Here is an 18,228-nt window from a genome sequence, read left to right on the forward strand (position 1 = left end):
TCCTCCTCCTATTCAACCAGTGTAAATAAGTCTCAGAGCTCCTCAAAACATGTGTGTGAAGTTTCTTGTTCTAAATCCACTCTGATCCTGTATTTGATCATATCTATAAACCCCTCTATTTCAGCCCTGCTCAGAACAGGCTGTTTCTGTGTCTGTACCTTTAAATATGTAAATGAGCTGTGTCTGACCACGCCCCCTCTCTGGAAGGGCTTGGGTGGCTCGGTGCTTTCTCGCTCCATGTCCTATTGTTTACGGTGAGAAGGCAGACTCAGAGGGCAGAACAAACACCTAGCTGTGGGAGTGTCACCCACCTGGGGGAGGGGCTACTGCCCTTTGTGATGTCATGAAGGGAAAATCTGCAACCCTGCAATGTTCTTCAGTTAAACATAAACAAGGACTTTTTTTGGGCTGCAAATGATGCAAAGCTACTCTACAGGTGTCACAGACTGACAACATGAAAGATGAACATGAGGAGAATATGAAATCTTTAAAAACTAAATGTTGTTTCAAGCTGTTGAAGAAGCTTTAACAATATATTTGCGATCTGTTTTTTAAAACGGTTTCCAGTAGGAGTGGCTGTGCTTGGACAAAAAGGGGTGAATAGGAATGAATTGAAAGATGGACCAGTTTGTGTGCATTTTGGTCCCAGCGGCTCCCCTCACCTTTCCGTAGGCCTTTTTGTACGCTGCTTTAATTTGCTGCCGCTGATCATTGCTGCGTGCTGCCAGAAGCATGAGGATGGCGTCCTCGTCCGTACCTGCACCAGAAATCAAAGACGAGACGAGACATGAGGAAGCAATTAAAGGTGGCTAAAATCAGCTTACTAATAACGTCACATGTTTAATTAACAAAGGGCCAAGGTTATAACTTATGGAAGAGGATTAGGGACACTGAAAGAAATTCTGACTTTATTAAAGTCAGAATTAAAATGTAATAACTGAAGAAGAAGAACTCAACTTTTACACTCTGATGATGTGATAATGTCTAATGAAACTGCTTCATATTCTTTTCTGCTCTCCTGCATGTTCTTTTCCAATCGATTGTTGATACTGTGAATATGTCTTATCACACAAAGCATTGATATAAAGGCAAAAAGAAAACCTGACATTACAGCGTCAGACTCTGTCACATCGTTCCTCATCAGGGAAAAGTTCTTGCTGTGATTGACACGTGTGAATAAGCGACTCAAGAAGATGTCAGCGGCAGATTATCCTGAAATTTTTCCTGAAATTTTCAGGAGTGCATGTGTGGGAAAAAAACCTTTTAATTTCATTCCAGTCATTTTTTTTTACTTCTTTGCGTTCTTGATAACACAAAGCGCTTATTTAACATTGTTTGTGTTGGCGCACATTATCTAGCAGATGCCTCTTCTCCTCAGCAAAACCTGATGGAGGATAATTGACAATTTGCAATATACATGTAAATGAAGAGTGGACCCTGTAAGGCAGAGGTTTGGGTAGGCCAATGATCAAACAATCAATAACTCCTGGCAGACAAAACGGCTCCGAGGACAAACAGGATCGAGAGCAGGGTGTGGTGTTTCCTCTGAGGGATCAAAGTGTTGAATTAGCCCGAGGTAATTACGCCCCGAACCCCTCTGGACCTCTAATGACAGCTTTAACAGAGGATCAATGTCTACTCTGGTTATCGCTGTGTCCTCCCTGTCGTTCCTTTTTTTAGTTCCACATTTAATAGCTAAGTTGTGAAACAGATAAGAGCCTGGAGATAGAAAGGTGGTGGTGGTTGTCAGTACGGTTGCTTTAAGGTTAATCGTTCCACCATGCGTGCCTGTATTCACCTTTTAATTTAATGATAATCATCCGGCTCATTGATTTAGACTAATGACTGCACAGAGGCGTTTGGATTTCCCCGTTTTTGTGTCTCTGCAAGTGAAAAGGAGATCACATGAGCGAGGGGGGAAACTAGGGCAAAGGTCAAACTATTAAAAGATGAAAACACCTTGAAAACCGAAGCAAAAATTGTGTGACAGGAGACCCTCTTTGGTGGTACAGTCGGTGCTCATTACTGTTGTGTTCTTTGCAGAAATTTACTGAACACTCTGACACATCTTTAGAATATTTCTAAAAAAAGTCGGTGAAACTTTCTTATCTAATTAGACCAAACACAGTGAGGAAAGTCGAGTTATATTCCATGCACCAGTGGATTAAACTAATTGTTGAGGGCAGGAAACTGAGGAAAAAAACAAAACTTCCCTGACAGCTGTGTCATTGTTGGTTTTAGAGAGAAGCAAAAGCAGCAATAAACTGCATGATAAAACAACGTTGATTGTACTTCTTTGAATAAACTCTACAGTATTTATTTTTTTAACTAATGACACAAACAGAACTGTGACATGTGGAAAAATAAACCAACAGTGGCTTCAACGTTCAATGAAGCGACTTTATTAAAGCCGGTCTCTTACAACTTTGAAACAAGCTTTTCCAGAAGTCTCAGCAATAAACCACCAACAAAACTTTTGGAGAATCTCTGTTTGCCCATCTTTCCAACACAGAAATATCAGATGACATTGATAATATGATGAGTTAGTTTGGGAAACATACCGATTCCTTTCATGGCTTTATGAAGGATTTCAGCGTCATGTTTGGCGTTGAAGTTGACGAAAGGTTTGACGCTGCCTCTGTGCTCCTGTTAGATGATAGAAACACAAATCACACACTAAATAAAAATATTGTACAATGCCAAGATACTGTGTCTGCCGTCACCACAACCACCGCCGTCCTCGTTCATTGCACGGCCTGCAGCGACCTCCACCTCAGCAGAGGTAGGAAGTGTGGACAACAGGAACACGAGGAATAAACTCTTTCCGCACAAGAGCATGGTAGGTCGGTACGTAAATGGCCATCGAGCAGGTTCACTGTAACTAACGGTGTTGTCTGGAAATAACAGGCAACATGCAGCCAATCAGGATCGAGACATTATGAGATGATAAAGCACTCTCTGACCAATGGATTCACGGTTCAGTCGACCCGTCTGAGTGTGACTGAGTAGAGATGTTAGACCCACTTAGACATTAAGATTGAGTCAGATGAAACATAGACCTCTACTGCTGCTCAATCCTCAGAGACCCTGTCCTCTGACTGGATTTCTGATGTTCTGGTTGACTCTGGACATTATCTGGACGGGGAGCTGGTGTCTTTCTCCAGCCAATGACAGCAGGCAGGCGAGTTCGGGAGTGAATACTATTCAGTGATTGGACGCTACACAAACCAGCGAACATGGTGGACGCGGACGAAGCGGAAAAGAAGAGAAAATACAGTCACAGTGAGGCGAGATGCCGAGACGATAAAGCTCGTTCCAAAACAAGGGTAACCCCTTGGCCGCCGAGTGGAGTTGGCCGTCTTTCTGTCTGACAGGCAGGCAGGTGACAAACATCGAAGGTTAGCCAGCGCTAGCTTGCTAAATAATTGGCTTTTCCATTAGAACAAATGAAATATTCTCAGACAGCTTGAAGTGTAGGTACAAGCAGTAAACTATACACGCTAACCGTGCTGTGGGCGTCTGCTTCTGGTAGCGAATAGCAATGAGCCCAGAAGGAGGGGCCTAATTTGAATGTTGTGTTTACAAGCTGCAACAAACATTTCTACTGACTCAACCTTTGAATTTAAATAGTTTTCTGTTTCATTCAGGATGTTTTTTTTTTTTTTTTTTGCAGGTCAAATTGGTGTTAACAGTTTCACTACACCTGATAAGAATTTAAAAAACTTCATAGGCTGGTCACTGTGATAGGCCCAGACCCCAACATATAAAATTGGCCACACTAATGAGGTAAATTACGCCTATGTCTGTTTGTTTCATGCTTTTGCAAACAGAGGCGCTGCTTGTAAACAGGCGACTCCTTTGGGCCCCAGACCATTAGCGGGGCCCAAAGCAGCGGCCGAAAATGTGCAAATGTTGCATTGACGGTAAAAAAACATCCTAAATGAATGTTTCATGTCGAGCATCACATCCTGAAAGATACTTGATATTTCTGTGAATGATCCCTGTAGCAGCACTATTACAATTTAGCAGGTGGCCATCCACCAGTATCCACACAGGGCAAGCAGGGAAAGTATAATTGAAATTGAGTCTGGCTGCCTTTTTATGATAATTTAAAATAAATGTGCTGTGTCTCACTCGGAGGAGATTGTTCTGCCATTTGAAGAAAAAGCAATAAAACATCTGCCTCGGCTGCAGCCTTGTTTCAAACTCCAGCGCAGGTGGGAGAAGTGAAACAATACTCTCCTCTCCTCTCCCCTCCTCCTCCCCTCCCCTCCCCTCTCCTCTCCTCTCCTCCTCCTCTCCTCTCCTCTCCTCTCCTCTCTTCCCCTCCCCTCTCCTCCTCCTCCTCTCCTCTCCTCTCCTCTCCTCCCCTCTCCTCCTCTCCCCTCCCCTCTCCTCCTCCTCCTCTCCTCTCCTCTCCTCTCCTCCTCTCCTCTCCTCTCCTCTCCTCTCCTCCCCTCTGCTCCTCTCCTCCTCCTCTCCTCCCCTCCCCTCCCCTCTCCTCCCCTCCTCTCCTCCTCCTCTCCTCCCCTCCCCTCTCCTCCCCTCCTCCTCCTCTCCTCTCCTCCCCCTCCTCCCCTCTCCTCCCCTCCTCTCCTCTCCTCTCCTCTCCTCTCCTCCTCTCCTCTCCTCTTCCTCTCCTCTCCTCTCCTCTTCCTCTCCTCTCCACTCCTCCTCCTCCTCCTCCTCTCCTCTCCTCTCCTCCCCCTCCTCCCCTCTCCTCCCCTCCTCTCCTCTCCTCTCCTCTCCTCCTCTCCTCTCCTCTCCTCTTCCTCTCCTCTCCTCTCCACTCCTCCTCCTCCTCCTCCTCCTCCTCTCAGGTTGAGTTGGTCAGCACAATTTCTCTTCAGAAACTCTCTTACTATCTCTTAGTGTAGTTAGATTTTTTCCAAATGGGATATGAATCAGCACAACCCTAACCCTAACCCTTATTATTAATGTTTGTGTCTTCTAGGAAACAATAAGCAAAGAATGAACCAGTTTGTAAGTCAGAGAATACCAAACTGTCCAGGAGGGATTCTGAGATAGCTAACATCGGGGTCGTTAAATATCTTCACAATGATTGGGAGATTCTTTTTTATAAATTGTTGGAAAAACATTTTAAGGTCCACAGAACACCAAATGCAATCACATTGCTGATACATTTACTTTTAAATCCAACTCCTGTGAACGCGAAATCACCTCTCCACATAAAATATATTGCATTACATTTTTGGGGGAGAAACAGCATTTAGTTAACAAGATGATCTTTTAACTCTTAATATACCAACATCATGAGGCAAAACTTTACCTTTACTTATAACAAATATCTGCAAAGCTGAAGACATTTAATTCTGCGCTCCTGAACTTTTTCGTCCAGTTGAGATGAATGTGTGAATGCAAACAGCTGAATTTTTCTCCCCGGGCTTTCTGCAGACTTTTTCCAGCCAGACTCCAAATAAAAAGTCTGCATGAAGTCAGCATGATGTGTAAATGCAGCCGGCAGGATCTGGAACTTCACTGTGAGCGAGTGAAGTCAGTTATTTTAGCTAGTTCTGTCGCAGCAGTTACTAGCTTACTAGGCGACAGTGGCTGTGTTTAGAAAGTAAAAAAGGTTGAGGGTGATGATGCAAACAGGAAAACCTCTGTAGACTACACCTTCTCATTTCAGTTTGGCCAGAGCAGACTACAAAGCCTGGGTCCTTCCTAGGTTGGGTATTAAAGGATGCTACCCCTGAATTGGGAGTTAGCTAATTGTAGGAGCCATGTTGAGGAAAATTGTTCCAGCAGGTGTCGCCTTTAGGTTGAGGTGATATATATATAGGTAGGAACTATCACTGGGGTGTCAGGTGTTGCTAGACGGGGAGCAATTACACTTTTTTGACCGCTGTACGCTATGAGGTAACAGGAGTGAATGTAAATGTCTGGATTATTGTTTGAACAGCTCACAGCTGACATTAATCAAGACAACGATGGAATGACAAAGAAATATTCCTGAACGAAGAAGTCTTATTTCGAATTCTTACGCTCCGGAACGAAGCCGGCAAGCGCGTCAATAAATAGGGCTAGATTAGCTCGTCCATGTAGCCCCTCAGTGGCTTTAAGTTTTAGGCTTAGCCGCTATACTAATATATCCCATGTTGCCTGAGAATGCTTTAGGATCCCACAGGAAAACGTCACCTGGGAGTGTAAAATGTGTGCTAACTTAGTGCCACTGTGACCCGAACCACAGATATGCAGAAATAAAGGAGGGATGGGTTTGTTCTTAAAATTTGAATTAAACACAAGATACTTTTGCCCTGATGAAAGTGTGAGGGCTCAACCAAATTATGCTCCTTTGCCTTACCTGTGTCCCTTAGTCTCCTCCACAACCGAACCAGCTGTGCCACATTCAACAGACCCAGACTCCGTTTATATGAACTAGCCAGGTAGTGACAACACCGATACATACCCTACCAAATGGCCCCTATTGGCCCCCAAAACTTAACAGTGTAGACTGATGAGAGACATCACCTGGGGTTGTCAAGTGGGAACCTCACTTCATTAGTCCCACAACATCTTGGAAAGGCTTGACAGTGAGCTCCGACGTCCCAGAGCCAACCCCCCTCCATGCTAGCTCTCACCGCCCACCCACACACAGAACTTCTGTATATTACCTACAGGCTCCCTACATGCAAGCTTCAGGTAATGACAACGCCGATGCCACCTACCCTTCCACATGGCCCCTAAAGGCCTCAACAACCCAAATGCAACTATTTCTGGCGCCAACATTACACGAGAAAAAGAAGACAAGACAAAATGGAGAAACACAGAGAAAAGTCTGTATCGAGAAATCTCAGGACAAAATAAATAAACCAGTTAGGAAATAAATGAAAGCAATTTGTAAGATTTCCAATCGTCTTGCACGCCTGAACATAAAGCCACATTATAACAGCCTTTTGAGTTAACCATCCTGAGCACGATGAAAAAGGGAAACGGTCGTCTTAGCTTCTCTTATTGACTCCCTGTATAGTCAGGTGTTTCTTTTTAACACACTCTAATCAACAAATGTGAAGTACAGGCCTCTTGAACCTGCACATGTTTAAGACGATGTTAATGCTAATCTCAAAGAAAAGGCTGTTGCATTAACTAATTATTGGTACAGAGTGCTTCTCTATTCAGCCGAAGCACCATCAGGGAGTCATTGTCTGAAATTGTAACCCGGCGAGGATACAATGACACCTACAGCTTCCACAAACGCGGTAATACAATACGGAGCAAATTAGACCAAGCGTCATCGGCTGAAACGGAGTTCTTGCCATCACTTTTAAATCAGCTTCTCCTCATCAGACAGTCTGAGGTCCCTCTACAAGCCGGGGAGGATAAAATCAAATCAACAGTATCAAATGAAGCCTCTCTTTCTCTTTTAGTGTCGATGTGAGAACACAGCACAAAGTGAGTCGCGCTAATGTTTTTCTAATGAGCACGTCTCTGCAGAGAGTCCTTTCAGGGAATAAGGGATCCTCTAGAAGTCGGCATATCTGCACACCAGGTTTTCACAGTTTATAGGAAATTGAAAAAGACGAGGATTAAATGAATTGAAAAAGCAATCAAATTATGTTTTTAAAAAAAACACGGTAGCTAGGGGATTTATGCAAATCAGGAGGCTGGCTGTGCTGACAGATATTTGTAATGTTTAGTGTTTAGAACTGATCATGCAGTGCGGGGTTCTCGGTGTGGCTGGGAAAAGGCAGTGACCTTTTGAGGAGTCGAGGCACACTTCATCACACAAACATGTCGGTTATATCTGCTGCTGTGGCTACAAGTTGTTTTCTAGTCTCACAGCATTTACCTCTCGACCTCTGAGGATATTTCATTTTTTAATAAAAACAAAGAAAGGGAACACTTACCATCCTTTTTTTTTTCCTGATAGAAGACAGCTGTTGTTGTAACCTAAAAGATTTTACAACAGCCTGTCGGTCCCTCCTCAGGTGATCCTGTAGCTCAGGTGGAAGCTCTTTATATTGTCTGTGGAGACTGCACCGTCACACAGGGGAGGGAGAGCTGTCAGGCTGCACTTCCTCATCCACATGCGGTGTTGTGTTTCACTCGCTGTCACTCAAACAGGAGATCGTCACCTCGTGCATTCAGTTTCTTTGTGTGTCCTTTGGAGAAGAGGCAAGGGGTTAAAAGTGTCTCCCGATGATGTGACTGTCCCCATAATTCAGTGAGGGCTATTTTTTTTATTTTATGTTATTATCCTTTCTGTTTCCAACACATCATATTACAATAACAGTAATTTTTTTGATGTTGCAGGATGTCAGAATCAAATTCACTTCCTGAAAAGATCCAAAATATCCATACCTGTAGATGATATCTTAGACTCAACAGAGACAGAATAGGTCATAAAGTCTTTAAATTAAGTGTAATTAACAAGAGAGAATCAGATGCATCCTTCTTTTGAAAAAGATATGCAAGCTGTCAATAGTTGGGGACACTTTTTTTTTTTGACTGTTTGAATTATGTCATGAAAATTATATTTTAGGAAGTCCTTTGCAGACATGCAGTCATACAATTTGTTTACTTCGTTTTCTGTGATAAATAATAATTTCCGCTCGTTTTTCAAGATCTGGAATAATTCTTGAGATTTATTTATCGCATGGCCTCAGAGTTGCAAACAGTGTCGACTCTACAGTCTGTCGGGGTCCTCGCAAAAATCAACCCTCCTACCAGCATTCAGCAGGGCACCAAGAGTGAGCTCTGTCAGCTGGGAACCCCTTAGGGAGGTTTCCTACCGTCATTGCAAAATTTGTACATTTTCGGTCGCTGCTTTTGGGGCGTAACTTACCTCATTAGTGTGGCCAATGGCAGCATTGCATGTCGGGGTCAGGCCTATCACATTAACCAGCTTATTTTTTTGTTTTCTAGATTGCCAGAAAAAATTATCATGTTATTATGATAACATCAGCTTTGCTATCTTCAGATAACTAAGTCGACATCTCAAGAAAACTACTGGAAATTACCGTTATCACAGAAAAATGGAGTGAATAAAAATGTTTGGATTCATGTCCGCTGAGGGATATGTTTAAGTTTAAAGCTCCTATGAGGAGTTTTAGCTTGTTATGTCTGTCTTGTTTGAGAATCATCATTTTGACTTTAGATTAACTTTAACATTTTTTTATTAATGAGGCAGGTTCCCCTTTCTGGCCTCTATGTTTAATCAGTGTTTAATGCCTTCAGTTTCTTTGGACGGCCCGTTTTCAAGCATGATTAATCCCAGCTTCATGTAATAAAGTGTTGTGTTGTGTTGTGTTTTGTTGTGTTGTGTTGTGTTGTGTTGTGTTGTGTTGTGTTGTGGCAAACAGGAGACAAACCGGAGACGTTTGTGTCTGAAGCGAGCGGTGAGATCAGCAGAGCTAAGCGCCAAGACACTGCTCACATATCATTATTGCTTTCCTCGTCCCCGCTAACCTTAATTAAAGTGAGCACTTGTGAGGAGACGTTAACACCATCTTTCAGGTTATCCAGTTACGGACGCTCGCCATTTCATCTCACTCCCACCAGACTGACGCGCTTCCCTAAAACAAGCACACAAGAAGAAGCCAATAGAGAATCAATCAAATGAAATGGAGACTTAATTAAAGAATAAAATATTGAATTTCTCAAATCTAGAAGATCAAGATTTTAATTTAATTCTAAGCAACATTTGTTTGTCCACAAAGCCGCAGTTTTTAGCTTGATGACCTCTCTTGTTAGGTTCAAATGTTTGCTTTTTTCACCAAACAAAACCGCCCCACCATATTTAAAGACCAAGAGTTTGAACTGTGGAAGTTTTTATGCACTAGAGGGGTTTCACATGGGGTTTCCATTAATATGCTACATGCACGTTTTCATTGTGCTGGGTAGAATGCAGCAAATATGAGAGGAGTCAAAATATTGCAGGAAAGTTTTTCATGGTTGGGGCAGGTGGGAAGGTCTGTGATGGAAATTTGATGCTTTGATAGAAGAAGTTTCAGGAGGAAGTTTCAGTCTGGAGACTGAGGCTCGAGTGTGCAGAAATATTTCATGAAGGAGAAATAAGATGAGCAGAACAACCGACAGATTGTAAAGGCGGAGATGAGGGTCAAATTCTGAAGCTTCCCATGCAAGATTATTTAACCCAGCACATCCAGAAACCCAGGACTCCAAAACTAGTTTGCATGAGATGATGTACATAAAAGAACAAAATAACTTAACATAACTTAAGTAAAGGTTAGTTCATGTTGAGACTGACAATCAGGATTTAAAGTTAACTAATGTTTCACTGCTTAAGAAGACGTTCATGGTCTCCTTACAGAACAACATTGGGAGGTAATACATCCTTATATCTGCAAAGATTAGCATCTAACTGCTTAAAAGAAATATGATTTAAAGGCTTTATATGTGATTTTTCACACTTAAATGTAATAGAAATCAAGTATATCCTCTGAAAATAACTCTGTGAGTCATGACTGTCTACAATGGGTGTAACACCCGAGTCCCACTGTCTGTGATGTTTTCAGAGTTTTCAGAGTCCTATCTTCAGTTTGTTTACATCGTCAGGACGGCCGGCTGACTCCTCCCCTCTCGTATAAAAGTTGTTTAATTGAGGGACTAGAGAAAAGAAGAATAACATACTGTACTCACTGCTTAACTGTGTTTCTAGATCACGCTCATTTCAGGTAAATTTACATGCAGTGTGAAGATACGAGCATAATAAAGATCGCTAGCATTAGCATGCTAACACAACAATGCAGCGCAAGTTGTTTTGGTTTCATGCTGGTGCTCAAGGGCGACATCTGCTGGATCAAAAAATCGCATATAAAGCCTTTAAAGCTTCAAAACTGCTCTTCAAACAGACCTCGACACCAGCTATTAGGTTGTTCCCAGTGTAAGGTATCAGTAAGTCTGCAAACTGCTGACTGATGCTTCATCTTCTCCTATCAGCCCCTGGTTGTCAGTTTCTGAAGTGAATCACGGTGAGGTTTTCATTCCTGAGTGGAGCACCAAGGGACATCCTGCTATACAGAGGTGTGGACAGCTCAATTTGTCAGGTGCTGACTGACAGACAATGAGCTCCATCATCAATCAAAGGGCCTCCCCAGACACCACTGATCGCCTCTGTTTGCTTTTCTCCTCTGCGCTGAGGGCAGGTGTTATCAATGCTGATGGCTTCATTTCAACAAATATTACCGGACCCCCGTGGATCCTTTGAGAACACCCAGAAAATACCACATCATAATATTTCAGGCAGTTTTGCAAGACTGTGACTGAGAAACAATATAGGTTTTTCTTGCAGATAACTATCCATTTCTCTGAATTAAAGCACCACTTTGCTTTAGAGCTGAGCTGAGCTGCAGCTTCCTGCACGATTAGCATACTGTCAGACAGGATTACTGCAAAACACAAGAGACGCCTGGATAACTAGAGTAAGAAATATTGCCACCATCATACTTACAGTCTGTTACGAAGCTAGTTCAATTTCCCATTAGCTACTTTGGACTGGGTTTCAGTGTAACCATTGGCTTTCTCTTTCACACGTGCTCTGCAACTTTGAAAATGTCCAGACAAGAGGGGCTACATGTGACAATGCTAATGTCTGCATTTGTTTGACCAGACATTAAATTCTCTTTGCAGCCTCCTGGTATGAAATCTGTTTCATGACACAGTGAGCTGCTGTGAACTTCTCACCTCTGTTTCCAGCACATTGCTTTTCAGTCTGTCAGATTGTGGATAAGTCTGCATGTTGTGCAGCACAAATACAATTACCACAAAGGAAGACCCTCCTCCTGCTGCATGCTCCTCCACGGTGGCTTCCCCTTGTCTATACAAAACAATGTGTTTACAAGGAGTAGGAATGCAGGAAACCTCCCAATATGATATTTGATGCGTCACACACAATTATATCATGAAACAGCGTTTCTGCGTTGACTGACGTAATGCAAGACAATCGTATTATGATAAATTACGATTTCTGATCCCTGCAATTTGGTGTCAGTTTCCTTATCGTGTCTTCTTCTTTTTCTTGAATCCTGATCTTCTTTTTCTTTGGGCAATTCACTTCTGTTCTCTTTACCTTGATTCACGTCAGAAGCAACAACATGACTTATGAAATGGTGTCGCCATATTTCTTTTTGTTAAAATATTGATATTTGGCTCCAGGGATCGGATATTCGTATCACACAATTTAGGTAGGTATGATTTATTGCCGTACTGATATTTGGGGCATGTGGAAGAAGCGGTATGTGTCAAAAGTCGGTTGTGACCGATGGCATGCCAAAGGGGGCAAGCGTGTCTGTCGCACCAGTACACCCCATCTTCCACCTCCACCTGCCTCTGTAAATTGAAAGCAAATATGCAGGTAAAAAGTGCAGCTAATACTGTGTTTACAGCAAGACATTAGCCATCTAAGTATTCCCTCAAGGCGGAGATTTCTATGATGCAAAGTGGGATCGCATGCTTTCTGCTGTCGATTATTCCGACTGGTTATTGTGGCGTGGATAACCTTCTAAAATGGGATTAACTTTGCCCCGAGCTTACCGGTATCATCGGTTGTTGATATCAACAATGCTACAAACTGCGTGTGTGTTATAATAATAATTATTATTTCCACAAGTGGAAGTGCACATACCTAGTATTATTCTATTATTGTATTTTTTCTTCCTTTATTTAGCTGATGTACATATGTTTGATTTTTAATTTCTTGTTATTTTTAATAATTATATTCCTGTTTCTTGAGCCGTTGTGACAAAAAAATGTCCCCCATGGAGATCAATAAAGTTTATCTTTATCTTTAAGAATATAACTTTGGAATGTCTTTACTGTCATCACAGTGATACCAAACAAACAGTTTCAATACACATGAAAACCAGACAAAGGAAACGTGTACATTCCTTAAATAACATCACTATGCTGCACTTATGTTGTCAATGAAGACAAAAAAATGTCAAATGTTTACATTTACCACAGTGAAATGTACATGTCGTAAAGCAAGACCACTGGTATTGATTCACACATGCACCATGGTGGTGGAAGATAGGCAGTACGGGTGTGAAAGAAGAGTAGCACATGGCTACCACTTGTAGCATGCTAATGAGCCACGGCACAAGCTGCTGAACCTACAACACATGTCGCTGACCTATGCTCCTTTTTTATATACCTGCGCTGCTGCAACATTTTGTCCCACACCCAGTACCTACTTACTTACTTGAGAAAACATACAACACAGAAAAATCTACTTTTAAGGGTGGAAGGGCACGTCTATACTTTGATTCTGATTGTAGCTAGAGTGGCTGAAGTTCATGTATGAAAACGGCTGTATACCGTATAAAAACATTAGCTTAGTCATCGTGATGTCACCTTCTGGTTTCCGTTTTAAAGGGTTGTTTGGCATTATGTTATCTGAGCTATACAGTCACAGCCTCAGGCCTGTTCATTAGCTTGTTTAATTAGCTAGAAATGAAATGAACTCATCCATCAAGGAGGCAAATTGAAAATTTCAGGGTATATAAATTATGTCGGCAACAAGTACTTCGCTGTTAATACGACATAAATTGTGAATTTTCTTTTCAAAATGCTCAAAACAACCGCCACAAGAATAACATCTGCTGTAAAATTTTATTTTTTTCTCTCTTGCACAAAAGCCGGATTTTGAAAATTGGTCACAGAATATGAGACGAAAACAACAATACTATCTCTCCTCATCTCTCATCTTTTCTTGAGCAGACGCTGCCTCTTCACTGTCGTCGGGGTAAACCCAGCAGGTATCTACAAGGCAGAGGGCACCGTCTCTCTAGCTGCTGTGACTCTTTTCATGTTTGAGTTCATTTGGATTTATTTTTTTCGGGATCTGCATCTGCGTGCTATATTCACAGACGTAATGGCACTGTGTGTTTATTAGAGAAGGATGGAGAAGCCACAGATGGCAACGCAGTGCCAGAGGACGCAGGCTATTTCAGCTGAAGAACAGAGGTGAAAAACGTGACGCTGTGGGAGCTTTTCATGGTGTCAAACCTCATTAGTCTGAAAGCTGAAAAGAGACGACAAGCAAATGATTAGTTTGAAATAACCTGCGGTCAGAACTGTTGAAGAAAAATCCCTAAAGATGTCTTGTTTTGAAATAGTGAAGAGTATTTTACAGACTGACAAGGTCTACAGGAGCAGGTCATTTGGGAAATTTAATTAGATGCAAAGTTTAATACCCAGACCACATCTTCACTAAATATGAGGAAAGGGCCAGCAGCTGGTTAGCAGCTAGCTCTGATCAGGGCAGAAGCTGGAAACAAACTGCTAGCCTGGATCAGTCCAAAATGAAAGGCAGGGTTGGTCATTTTCTCCAGAAACACTTTTTAAGATTTTGGCTTAAATTGTCTTTAGGTCCTGACAGACATTATTAATTCATGTGCTCTGAAAAAGGAACAAAGAAAATCTGTCATCTGTATCAGTTTGTAATCCTGTAAAACAAATTGTCATTCTGCATGAAAGTTATAATACACTTTAGCCAAAAAAAATACTAATAAGTGAATGCTTAATTACTTGTTCCTAGTATGCTAAGCTGAGCTAGCAAGTCCAGTTTAGCACAGAATCTGGAAACCAGAAACAGCTAGCTTGGGTAAATCCAAAGCTAACTAATTTTGCCATTCTATATATGTGTGGATTAAACACAAAAAGGAGATAATACATCTTAGTTAGTGCACTTTGATAGACAGGTGTATTTTTATACCTTTTGGTCAAACTAGCCACCAACCTTTCCTGAGTATAAACCAAGCTAAGCTAAGAGGCTGCTGGGTTTTTTTTTCAAGCCAACAGTTGGATCGCTTTGCCGACCAAACTTGGCACTAAATCTGGAAACAGGGAAAACAGCCTTAATTCAAAGTTAAAATATTTGCAAATTTTACTCTTGGACAGAGCCGTCCTGTTTCCAGTCTGCATGCTAAGCTGAACTAACAGCTAGCCAAGTTTGGCAAAATAGCTGGAAACCAGAAAAGACTAGCTTGAGTCAGTCCTTAGCTAATATTAGTCACACATTTTTAGTCTTTATGCTGTTTTTTATGCTAAGCTAAGCAAATTTTAAGCAACTTCACATAAGAGCTGTATGTTTTTTTATCAATCGAAACAGGTAAACAAATAAGCTGTGTCATGATTGAGACAGCAGCCACACACAAAACCCCCTCTATGTCTTCAATTAAGTTAATTACGTCAAATGAGAAGTGATTCCCTTGAAGTAGGCTATCATGCCAACTGGTGTTTACACCGCTTGGGGGGGGGTCAGGGCTTATTTCCACAAGAATGACAAGCTCATTGTACGTTATCCCTGACTGAGGCTTTACACAACAACTCTGTCCAACAATGTCTCTGTTATTGTGCTGCTGTAAAAGGAATTCAACTGTGTTTAATTAAAATGCTACCCTCAGGGCTAATGAGTATTGGTTTCTCTCTCTCAAGACTGTTCAATGCAACACAGCCCGGCCCCCATTGAGTAATGACTGTACAATAATAAAACCAAAACACATAAATACTTAGAGTCCAAGGCATACTGAGTGAAAAGAGGAGCGTCAAATACCCCTGCCTGTATTAAGTAGACACTTTTAAATCCCAGATAAGTTTCAAACAATATCAAGCATGTTGCCTTTTGCTGTTGGTATTAGCCTTTTGCCTCGAGGGCCCTCATTTATTTTTGTTCCCCTGAGGAGTCTAGAAACCAAGTGGCATACAGTTCCCTTCATATTTGTCATCGGCGGCATATTCTCAATATTCCTCCTGCCAATTCACCAATGAGATGAGAAGGGTGCAAATTACCTTGTGAATGCATTTGCTTTAATCAGCATGAATTGGGATGCAGATTTAATCTTGGCTTGTGCTTTCTTTTTTTTCTCTGCCATTTAGATGTCTCAGCTCAGCTGTGCAAATCCATCTGAGGGATGAAAAGAATTAGCTCATGCATAAAAACAACAAGATTTTTTAATTACTCACAATTAAGATACGACTCCCTGAACTTCCTTCGTGCATGTCTAAGAAAAATATTCAAATATTCAAATAATAGACAATGCTTTCTACAAATACAAACATGAACAGATTTTATTTTTTGACAGAATGTAAGGGCTTGAGTCCATAAATCATTTTTTAAAGTCATTTTCTTACATGAACCTGCAAAGGCACATTCAAGCCATCCAACAAGCCCTCAGTCCTTGGCAATGTTTTGGCAGAATTGTCCCCTTGTTTTTGTTTTTTTCACAACACGTGCTGGAACCTGTGTTCAAAGCAAGGCTGTCTGAAAGAGCGCGCAGGCTGCAGCACAGATTTTCCCACCGAGTTGCTCAGCTGCTTGAGGAGCATCCACAGGAGGAGCAGCAGCAGTGTCAGGAGTCCGAGGAGCATCCCCACATACAGGCTCAGGTTCCAGCCCCAGCCCAGAGCAAAGGGCAGCGAGGTGGACGCCACCAGAAATTTTCTGGGGGCAGGCATTTAGGTTACCCAGCAACACGCCCTCCTCACCTCTTCCAGAAAACACTTTTTTTGCCCAGACTTGGATCTTCTCAGGGGTGACACAAATGCTGTGCGGCAGCTGTAGGAGCCATTGTTTAAACTGGTATCCAACAGGTTTGGTTATGTTATAGAATTCCCATCTGTTCCCATAGTTTAATCCTTTTGTTTGTGCGCTGATTCAGTCAAAAAAAAAAGCAAACCTGTTGAGAGCGTGAGCATGGTCTTTGAGCTGCTCGCGAGTGAAATGGTGGAAATCTTTCTGCAGCTGGGCTGTGTTTTCCTTCTCGTCTCCTGTCAGACTCCTCGCACAGAGCCAGCCTCCCAATTTATCACAGGCGAGGGAGAGAGAGAGAGAGAGAGAGAGAGAGAGAGAGAGGGGGGGGGGGGGGGGAGATGCCTTCAACACCACTGGCTGCATTTACTTCACTTTCAGTGAAAATCAAATTACTGATGTATGAGAAGAAAATGTCAAGACCTTTGTCATTAACTGAAATACAAAGAAAGGGGGGAACCTTTATTTGCTCTGCACATTTTTGAATATTAAATATCTCTAAAGCTCAAACAATTGCTCAGAGCAAGCTGTGCACCCTGACACGCTCTGCAATGATTATTTACCACATTTATATTTTAGCCTGTATAATGACTTACAATGCTTTTGTTAGGTTACGGACTATAGATTAAAAAAAAGAAAAAGAAAGAAATTACCAAGTCAAGAAATGTACATACAGTATTAAATGTGTCCATTTTATACTGTGACCAGAACAAATAGATATTGGGGATTATGCCATCCATATAACATTAAGTACATTTCTGTAAACTTTCAATTGGGGTATTTTAAAGGTCCCATATTCTGCTTTTTCTGGTTTTATATGCCCTTTAGTGTGTTAGGGTTATGTGTCCTGTGCATGTTTAGGCACATCTATGTGTAAAAATTCAAAGTCTGCAGAAACACGGCTTCTCCTACGTCCTCCTGTTAGCTGTAGCATTAGCCGCATGTAACGCTCGGTTCTAGCCCCCCTCGATAAAAATTTGTCAGTCCGACGTCATTGTCAGTGTGAGATCACTGATCTAAGCCCATTGGCTCGTTGTGGCAAGCCCAGCAGCTCATGTTGCACACCCGTTAACTTCTGTAGCACGCCCATGATATGCCGTAGCCTGCGGTAGCACAGTAGTGCTAAGGTGCTAATGTTTATGCTCCCCTCGGACGGAGCCAGTGGCTGCATTCCCAATATGGTAAAAGAGGCGGGACATTTCTGAGAACCGTGCTGAGCAACTGACCAATAACGACAGAGCGGATTGGCAGACCAATCAGAGCAGACTTGGCCCACGTGGGGTCTAACAGTGTGGGCTCAACAGAGTGCAGCTGACGGACTCAGAGCGTAGAGGGAGCAAGGAGGAGCAGTACATGAAAACAGACACTTTTTTCAGACTTTAGCTGTTGTGAACATACTTTAGTAGGTACATTAAATATACAAATCCCAAAAGGGCATAATATGGGCTCTTTAAGTATTTTACCTACAGGCTCTACTCCATTCAATCTGCATCTTTAAGAAAAAGCTAAAGACCCAGCTCTTTCATGAATACCTACTAACTTAATGGTCTCCATATTATTGATGATGATAATGACGATGGTTTTTGTTTGATAACGACGACTTATAAGATGGTTTCTATACTGATTAGAGCTCTGAAGAACTGCCCTCAATGTTGTGCTTTGCCTCTGGTCACTGCCTGTGTGTCCAATCAGACTCAAAGCTGATCGTTTGCTCT

The 18,228-nt window shown here is 42.1% G+C and overlaps 1 protein-coding gene across 1 annotated transcript in view; it reads right to left on the reverse strand.

The window, feature by feature from the left end:
• The window catches only part of anxa5a (annexin A5a), a 23,046-nt gene extending 15,070 nt beyond the window's left edge, over positions 1-7,976 (reverse strand). Inside the window, exons 1-3 of the mRNA XM_061047648.1 lie at positions 7,869-7,976; positions 2,562-2,646; positions 663-757 (exon numbers count right to left, since the gene is read on the reverse strand). Coding sequence (XP_060903631.1) covers positions 663-757; positions 2,562-2,646; positions 7,869-7,871 — 183 coding nt within the window. The 5' untranslated portion in view covers positions 7,872-7,976. The remainder of the gene's footprint in view (positions 1-662; positions 758-2,561; positions 2,647-7,868) is intronic.
• Positions 7,977-18,228: the final 10,252 nt, after the last annotated feature.

This window comes from Labrus mixtus, chromosome 10 (genome assembly GCF_963584025.1).
Source record: "Labrus mixtus chromosome 10, fLabMix1.1, whole genome shotgun sequence".
In the NCBI taxonomy this organism is placed as follows: Eukaryota; Metazoa; Chordata; class Actinopteri; order Labriformes; family Labridae; genus Labrus; species Labrus mixtus.